Genomic DNA, 9,569 nt, shown 5'->3' with positions numbered 1-9,569 from the left:
TAGCTCGGAAACTCTCCCGAGTAGAAATACTTGGAGAGAGGACGCATGCCGGAGGAGTCGAGAGACCCTCCGGAGGAAAGATGAACCCCATTCAGTAGGGAACTTATGCCGCGAGGCATAATCCTCGGCTTGCAAAGGCCGTGGAATGTGACGGTAATACTCCTGGTGGACCTCGCCCACTCTACCGTATCGCGCTGATGTTAGCTGGGCAACCCATTGTCCAGCCAAAAAGTCTTCTGAGTGGACGAGTTTACCTCAGAGGAGGGTTTTCGTCGAACCTCCCGTGAAGGTTCGGCTGGCGCCCGACTATTGAGCGATAGAGACGGCTAAAAAGTAGTTTGGATTTTTCCTGGGTGAAAAACCCGGGAAAATATCCTTACAAAATTTTTGTTATACCCAAAAAAAAAAACACGAGAGTACAAGACAAGACAAGAGAACATTTTTCTCTTGTAGATGAGGAGTAAGCCTTGTTCAAAAGTGCGAGACAAAACACGAGAACTGTGATTTTTGCGACTGATGAACTGTTAGAATTTGATGGAGAACTGATTACCTACTAGTCCAGCGAACCATTGCGGCCACAGAGCACTTATCCTTGACATCTCTAAAAGGCCTTGTTATGTCTTCTCAATATTAAGGTCACTTATTTCCTCCCGAAATAGTTGTGCGGCTCCGTTGAAGGAACGATTGTCGCCAATTTATGTCATACTGAGGGGGTCAAATTCAAGTGAAGACTGCTTTGTAGCAAGTTTCATCATACTTGCAACAACCGCCCCATATGGTAATGCGATAACGCATAGATAAGAAATTAAAACATCAGGAAGTTCTACTCTGCTGAAACAGCCATCTCATTATTTAATCACATCTATCAGTACGTATGTGTGCTTGACTTTGTGAGAAAAACTAACAAGACTAGGTTCTCCGCCTTTTATCTGCGAAAAAGATGTGCGATATGATCTCCACCAAAAAACACCGGTTTCAAAATATCTTCAGGTACTGATTCTCGGAATATTTTACTAGATGGCCTGGAATCCATCACTATCCCGAAAGTGGCAATAAAGACATTTTGGAATTGCATCTTTTTTTAAGTTTTACGGAATTTTCATTATTTTCATAATTAGCAGTCTTTTAGAAGTCTCCTCCAGAATTCGGTGAGAATTCTTCTGGTGGAGATTTATTTTTGCACGGGTTGTGATCTTTTTTTCAATGATAATTTTTGAATGTTTGAACCTATGAACTATTCTAAGTTAAACCAAATTTGTCCTGATGATTTTGTCACATTTTTTTGAAAAGATATTTCGTCGAGGATAATAAGTTGGGCCATTACAACACGGTGCTTAGAATGCTAGTGATCAGCTAGTTCAGTTTTACGATTGTTCTCATTTTGATCATTTCGAAATAAAATCCAAGAGTCTGGTGGAACTTATCCTCCAAGCTCTTCTCGACTTCAAATTAAATTCACAGGGGGCAACAAAGAGATTTCGTTGACTCTAGAATTTGCCTATTTATTCTAAATATGCAATTGTTAATACAGATCATTATGCTTATTCGGCTCGTCACCTCGACATCATACTTCTATTATCTAATACAGTATCAGTGATTGCCCCTCGTTCAAATCAATTCAGTTATTAAAACAAAAGTAGATGAGGTAAATTGATTTGAATCGTCTTTGTATAGACTAGTTCCTTCTTCAGAGGAAAGCCCTTCGGGAGATTTCACCATCTCTATAAGATTCAGAGATATTCTTCGAAAATTCAATTAGTCGTTTAGTCAACTTGGTACTCTCTACAACATCTCAGAACACCAAACAGGCATCCAAGGTAAATCAGTTGAATATTGGAGTCAATTTTTATAACTATCTCTAAAATGATGAGAAATTGAAAATTTTCATCATGACCCTTCTTGTGGAGCGGCAAAGAAGTCATCAACAAAATTTTTTTAGTAATTTTTCCGTTCCGAGACATTCATCAAAAACTAAAGTCTGAGCGAATTTGAATTATCTCGTTCTAGTCTATTTACACTTAGGTAACTCATCATAGAGTTACGTCTGTTGACATTCACATGTTGTTTGTACATTTTTCGTTATTTTCTCGCGATTAAGAAAGACCGTTTGATAAATCCCTGAATATAGTGAAAGAAACATTAATTTGCATGTTCCAGACTCTCTTGCGTAGTAATTACGTACCACACATTCTCTCAGTTGTTACCAAATTCATTCATTTCTTCGTGTTATTGGGATCATCAAGCAGGGAATTACTTTTCTCAATCTCATCAGACTCCTTAACAACTGTCTTATCACAATTCATCAACATTTCTTGGATCTCCTGCAATGATTTACCCTTAGTCTCTGGAAGTACCACAATAGTGTAGACAAACATGGCAAAAACAAGAAGTGAATAGAACCAAAAAACGAATTCTTTGGACGTAGCTTCCAATAAAGGCTGATAGCTCTTACTTGTTATAAAAGCAAAAAGAGCAGAAGTCACATTAGCCATACACGTGCCGATTTCCTTCAGCTGTGGTGGAAACATTTCGCTCATAAGACAGCTCGGAATAGGGATGATTCCAATGCACACGAAGAACTGATACAGCACAATTGCAACGATACTCAACCACTGAACATTTGAACTGTCGTACCCCATATCAAGCAAAAGATGATTGAGACCTAGAAGAAACAATGTGACACAGACCCCAAAACTGGAGATAGCAAGCATATTGCGTCTTCCGGCCCGATCGTTCGTGTACATTGAAATCAAACCAGAGCCGAACCCAACCAATCCCACACACACGACAATTAAGGAAGGGGCAATGACATTGACCCTGAGATCGGCCAAAATGATCTCCATATAGAGGCTAATTGTGTAGAGACCACTCAGTTGCATAAAGATATAAACACTGTTAACCATCATCACAATCTTCCTGTTTATCGGTGAAAATAACTGTTTAAACGATTCGTTGATTGATAACTTATGTTGTTTTCCCGTGAACAGTTTCAACGACTCTAGCTCAGCAGTCACATCAACCCGACGATTGTAGAACTGTAATGATTTCTCGGCAGCCTCTATCCTATTTTCCTTAACCAAGTAATGCGGGCTGTCCGGGAAGACGAGAAATCCAAAGAAAAATGTGGCAGTCATCATGAGACTAATGATGGCAAAGGTCATCATGTTTACATATGCACCGATTAGATTCCCCAGCAGAGTTCCGATTGCCAATCCCTGGGCGATCATACTTATCAGAGCACCTCTGATCTTCGGGTTAGATATCTCGCCGACGTACAGCGGGAAAGTGCTGTAATACATTCCTACTGCGAAACCACTCAGTAGTCTTGAAGTATAAATCCATGGAACTGACTCATTGATCAGGAAGCAAGCCCATGCTAGGGCGTGAGGTATGCCGTTTAATAAGACAGCCTTTTTGGCGCCGAATTTGTGGACTATCACGGCTGCTATTATTGCACCAACTGGTCGAGTTATACTGAACAACGAAGCTACCCAGGACGCTTCGTTTTTCGTAATCGTCAATGTCTCAGTTCCATTCGTCAATTTCGCCAAAAACGGGGAGGTCCATCCGCTGACGAGACCCACCAGAAGGGACAATATATGAACTGCAGAGGGAAATTGATTGCTTAATGTTGTGATAATATTTCATTTTTGGGGATTACTTACTTATCAATGCAGCAATCCATTGCGGCCAGACTTTTTCCCTCGGGCTGGTAGAAATTTTCGATGTGGTAGTCATAGTTATTTCATTCGCTTAATCGAAGAGTAATGATAATGAATCGATCCATCTGCACGGAAGCTCTTTGCGTCAATGACTGCCTGAATCACGAGCACAACTGGCTATTTCACGCCAGCGTTTCTGAAAGTGATACAATTGATACACTTGATACAATTGAGTAATCAATTGATATGTGGTGCTGCAAGACGTGACTAGTCAACACAGCTATCTTTTGATGCGGGGGGTAGCTCATAATTAAGACATTTCATCGTGGGAATGCAGATGAAATGTAGCAAATATTTGTCAGGAATTTCGCGAGCTTGTCAGCGGGAATGCTACTCTCGATGTCATGGAATCTCCTGATAAAAATCATAATCATTTTCTGGGAACTTCGAACGACAAAATTGGGTATTTTATCTGTCCCTTCATCGTAATTGTCACAGATATCGTAATTGATCACTCCATTTACAGATTTTCATGATATCGACGATAAGGTATTGAGTGAATAGTTGGGTGCTCTAATGTCAAGAGATAAGATCGGAGCGAGGGCCGGTAGTCAGATAGTTTCTCCCCAGATAAAACGTTCTGGATAAAATTTCCCTTTTTTTAATTTTCCGGACAAAATTTCTGGGAGAACATCTATCTGAGGGAGGAATTTTCAATTTTTTAAATGAATTATTCTTTTTTCATTAGACAACTGAACCAATGCATTTTTCATTAAACAAAAATTATTCGCACTTTTTTACATTTTTTAAATGTTTAGTTTTATTTTTTCATTCTTTTTTTAAAATTGCATTGAGAAAATGTCCTCGCAAAGGAAAATTTTCAATTTCTAATATTGCAGAAGGGGAAAGTTTCCTAGAATCGTAAGGGACCTGTGACGGTAGTTGTTCTACAGCCAGTTAACCCTAGATTAGTCACCACATGGGGGAAACTCCGCAGCGCGTTGTTTTTCTCTAATTTCCGTTAACTGATTGATTAGAAAAATTTAAAAAAAAGAATATCTCAACTGAAATGTTTAAAACGTTACAGTAGTTTTTAGAACAACATAATTCCCGAAACACTCAAAGAAAAATTATTTCCAACTGATGAATGATTTTTTCTCAAGTCACATGAAATTTTCCATTACGCGACGTTGTCGGAAACTCACTAAACGCTTTCGGGCAGTGTATAATGAATTCGGCAATGCTGGAGCCTAACATGGCGGCGACTCCCCGCAGAGGTGAGAAAGTCATAGGATCATATATGGTGACCAGAGTAAGATTCAATGAAGACTCCTGTTATAATCGCACTCGTTACAGTCGCACTTTCCCTCATATTCATTTTTCGTCGGTCGGCCACTTTCCCCATTCTCCTACCCACGGGTCCCGGAGTAAACACTCCAACGTTATCTTAGAGGAGGCATGGTCTCTCAATTCCAGGAAAGTCAAATAATAAAATACAGTAAATATAAATTTTCGATCATGAAATTCAGTTCCCTCTAGACTGCCTTGCAGAGAGGTTCTAGTTTTGTTGGGATAAGGTGAATTAGATAATGAATCAGAATGAAGAAAATAACAGCAAGATTGTCGATAAAAAGTTAAAAAAAGAGAAGGTTGAAACCTTTTTGATAATAAAAAAAGTTTCTTGATAAAAAAAATCGGTTACATATAACAAAAAGTTGATGTGTATTGAAATGTTGACGTAATGATTAAAATGATTCAGCAAAGCGTTAAATTCAATGAGAGGAAAATCGCATTATTGGTATTTTTATTTTATGGCTCCATTTCTCAGAAATCTCGCCCCGTGTGAGCGTGTGGCGACGGTAGCGAAATACAGTCGTATTCTCCGAATTCGCTTCCCCTGTTTCTCCATGAGTGCAACTATAACGAAAGTCTACTGAACATCTGATAGAAAAAAAGCGACATCATCTACCAGACTCCCTACTGTGTAAAAAGACATCGATAGTAAGTGGATCCATTGAGGGTTATTCACATCATTTTGATGATATAATCGACTCTATTAACGCTACTGCGTGTAATCGCGCGTGACGCCGACACTTGCCACGGAGGGGGGATATTATATTGTCGAACAGCGAAGCCAGCCCATCTCCTCAATTTTCTTTCAAATCTTCTTTTCTTCACTGAAGGAAAAAATTACTTATGGTAAGGAATCATTTCCTCGGAATCGCTTAAAAAAAGGGAAAAGAAAATATTTTAATAAGAAGTCGAAAGTGACCGATCCAATGTAATAAACATTCAAAGATGTATCAATTGTAAAATTCTTTGAAACTCGTATTAAACATTCAAGTGATATAAACCCATTAAATATCATGTTTTGTTGGATTTTTCGTTGAAAAATACTTAACAAAAATTAATCTTTAGTTGGTTTGAATACGTCTTTGTATGTTTTATATTTCTTTCATCTCTTGTGTTTCCACTTCACATCGAAGAACATTTTTATGAATGAAAATTCCGAGAAGTTTGAGGCATGATGTTTATGCTCTGTTTTTCTAGTTTCTAGTCTAAACACAATGCATGAGTGGGACCTTTTGAATGGGAGTCATCAGACCCAGGGTGTTGGATCCCTTTTGTCAAGTTAGTTAGTTCCTCTAAAGAAACGGTACTGAGCGGATGTGTCTTCCGAGCGTATAAAATAACAGAAAATTCTGTTCACTTATTTACCAGTATAGTTATTTAAAATTACCCCATTTCCAATATGTTTCTTTTCAAAACAACAAAAAACCTCATTTTAGAATAACCTGAGTAAAATTATTTGTAACTCAGGAGTGTCGTTAATGCCATGCAACAAAGGATGTTCATTGAAGATTATATGTAGCACAATCGTCTCATAATTTAACATAATTGTAATATTTGGAGTGCGATCACAGGGAAATTTTGGGTGATAAATTCAATGAAATATTGAATAGGTTAGATTCAATTCTCTGCTATCGGAATAAAATTATATTCATTTTTGTTGTGGATCTTTACCCTTTGGAGCACTAGGTGCATCTGCATCTATCCTTCTACTTCCAATATTTGATAGATTTCCGATATTTAGAAATTAATGACAATCAGGAATTGTAAATAATAAGAAGAGAGATTGAAAGAACACCAATCACCATATTTATTGTTTTCAATGAATTTTAATGATATAGGAAAAGAAGTCGAAGAAGAGAGAGCTCAATCGATGTAAAAGCAAGTGAAAAGACACAATATTGATTTCAAGATTTTGAGTCTGAATTAATATTTTTGATAACAGTAAAGGCCGAAATTAATTGATAATTCCACGAATTTGGTACGAATCAATAGTAGGATGAATCCAAAGGTAGTGTCTCAGGAATTGTTGAGTTTTTGAAAATATATTTCCAATTTTCACATTTGTTTCACATAATTTTTTTTCATGGTTTAGTTCACCTTTTTACACTATGATAATTCAATTTCTTTTCAACATTTTACAGTTTTAAAATTATGAGTTCATAAATAACTATAGGAATGTGTCTTTATACAGAATTTGACACTACAACGTAATGAACAATTTGCAGTTTATCGACCGTTAAGCCACAAAATCCTATTCGTACGCATGTGAATTTTGGCAGCAAAAACATTTTTCATTTCAATTTACTATAACTGATTCCGACGTTATGAACGCGTGTAGACTCAAGGAAATCGATCTAATTGACGTGCCACTTTGGCACCTAAGCGGAGATTGAAGAAATATATTGAAGGAATGAATTTAGTGGCCGAAAAGGCAGGGCAATTGCGGATTTTCAGAAAAATGCGTGGTCAACCTGATAATTTGAGTTGCATCGGCAGCAAATCGGTGGGCAACGAATAAGTTAAACTCGTGAAGAGAATTAAATTTTGAATGAAATAAAGTTTTTAAATAATTCCGAACATGACAGGAGATGGATATGGACCAACTGGGAATGATTGGCGTAGAGAAATACGCTCTTAAAAAAGTAAATTTTTCTCCCAAGAAAATGATTTCTTGGTGAAAGTCATTTTTTTAAGTGTAGGTGAGCAGTTGAAGTCATTTCTGTGGGAAGAAATTTGGGTAAAAATTCGATTTCTGTAGTATTTACCTCAGACTAACAAGTTCATGAGATAGCAATTCTTTACATAGTACATATGTATGTTTACACATCTTCGTTGGGAGTCAAATAAACACGATTTATTCTCACTGACTTTGAATACCTGTTGAGGCATTTCTGTGATTTATGGGGACTTCTCCAATATCACAGCTTCTTTTCAACCGTGACGTCTGTTATCGTTTGCAGACGCCATACAGGGGTACTGCGCCGAGAGAACATCTTCAATCCAGCTGAAGAAAAACATAGGTCTGTACTTCTGATAGTGCACGGCTCAGTGGGGTGACGTGTTATGAGATGTGACATAATCAGTCGCGCATGAAAAAATTTCACAGAAAAACCCAGCGAATTCGCTAGACAATTTTATTGGGTTTCTATTGAACTTTTTATTAGTGTTGGGTCGATTCTATTGAAATGTTCAATGGAAAATATTCCGTTGAAAAAGTCGATAGAATTCGATTTTTCTGTACAACTTATTCTACTAGCGCCGCCGCGGCTGCAAGCGGCCTTAATAGTTGAATTCGTTGAAAAATACCCAAATAATCTTAAATTTTGAAAAGAAACCGCAGTTGTATGATTTTTTAGGAAATTTGCGAACTTTCTTCAAGTTTCTACAATTCATTCCCTCTTTACCCTCTTAGAAGAGCATTTTGAAGAAAAACTGAAACACATTTATTAATTTCTAAAAATCTTCTCATAATACGTCACATCAGGCATACAATTCCTGTAAGATTTCCATACTCCTAGGAGTCCGTAAGTTCCTAAATATTTTTCCGTATTTGCAACGGTTTCGTCTTAAAAATTCATAAACAAATGATTTTTCAAGGTATTTTCTGTATTTTTTACTAAAAATATTGACTGAATTTTTTTTCGCGTTTCACGTAGTTTCATAAGTTCTTCATCGATAGGATTCATAAAGAAATCTACTTCGTGTACACCGGATTGACTATTATTTTTTAATAATTTATTTAAACAAAAGACAAAAAATGTTGATTTTCAATGGAAATTTTTTTCTTTAAATATTCAAGGTATTTCAAGGAAGGTTAGTCCTTATCATTTTTTCTCTCAACTCAACCGTTTATTAAATAAAAAGTAATAAACAGTGACGAACGAATTTATTTATCATTTTTCATTCAACAGACCTTCGAGTTGAGCGCAAAAATCATGAGTACTTATCTTTCTCAAAATGTTTGGAATATGCAGAAAAAAAATTTCCCCTATAAAAATCTGTTTCTTGTTTGAACAAATTTTGAAAAAATTAATCAGGTGTATATGCGAAGTAAATTTTGTTGTGAATCACTCACGTATCATATGAAGAGTCCATGCAACTACGTGAAATGCGAAAAAAATTTCAGACAACATTTTTAGTAAACAATATCGAAAATACTTTAAAAAATCATTTGTTCATGAATTTTTATTGATACAACGATTGCAAATACGGAAAAATGTTTGACTTACTACTCCCTTTGAGATCACGGGTGTTCTACACTGAGAAAAAAATTTTCTAAGAAATAGAAATTCTATGATTGATCCAAATCGTTCATCGATTGAATAGTCGCAAAAGAAAATGCTATTGTAAGACACAAATATCGATTTGAACTAAACCAAAATTGGATTGTATGAAATCGATTTTGTTATAGTATAGTATATTTTGTTTATTCTATCGAATTTAGAAAATACTTGTTTTTGCGACAAAATCGATTTCATACAATTCAATTTTGGTTTAGTTCAAACGCTTCGGATTTGGCGCAAATAATTTTTTTTTCACAATTGCAATGGAAAA

At 36.4% G+C, this 9,569-nt stretch overlaps 2 protein-coding genes across 7 annotated transcripts in view; one reads left to right on the top strand and one right to left on the bottom strand.

Moving 5' to 3' along the window:
• LOC107048707 (disks large 1 tumor suppressor protein) overlaps positions 1-9,569 on the top strand; it is a 616,903-nt gene that overhangs the window by 73,088 nt on the left and 534,246 nt on the right. The window lies entirely within an intron of this gene.
• LOC107048708 (facilitated trehalose transporter Tret1) lies at positions 1,482-3,814 on the bottom strand. Its single transcript, XM_015272044.1, has 2 exons — positions 3,666-3,814; positions 1,482-3,604 (listed from the first exon to the last, which is right to left on the bottom strand). The coding sequence occupies exons 1-2, from the start codon at positions 3,736-3,738 to the stop codon at positions 2,214-2,216; spliced, it is 1,464 nt and encodes a 487-aa protein (XP_015127530.1). The 5' UTR covers positions 3,739-3,814; the 3' UTR covers positions 1,482-2,213.

Source organism: Diachasma alloeum, unplaced genomic scaffold (genome assembly GCF_001412515.2).
Source record: "Diachasma alloeum isolate Michigan unplaced genomic scaffold, Dall2.0 Dall_scaffold_00196, whole genome shotgun sequence".
Lineage (NCBI taxonomy): Eukaryota > Metazoa > Arthropoda > Insecta > Hymenoptera > Braconidae > Diachasma > Diachasma alloeum.
The sequence above is the reverse complement of the archived record's forward strand: the minus strand, read 5'-3'. Positions and strand labels throughout refer to the sequence as shown.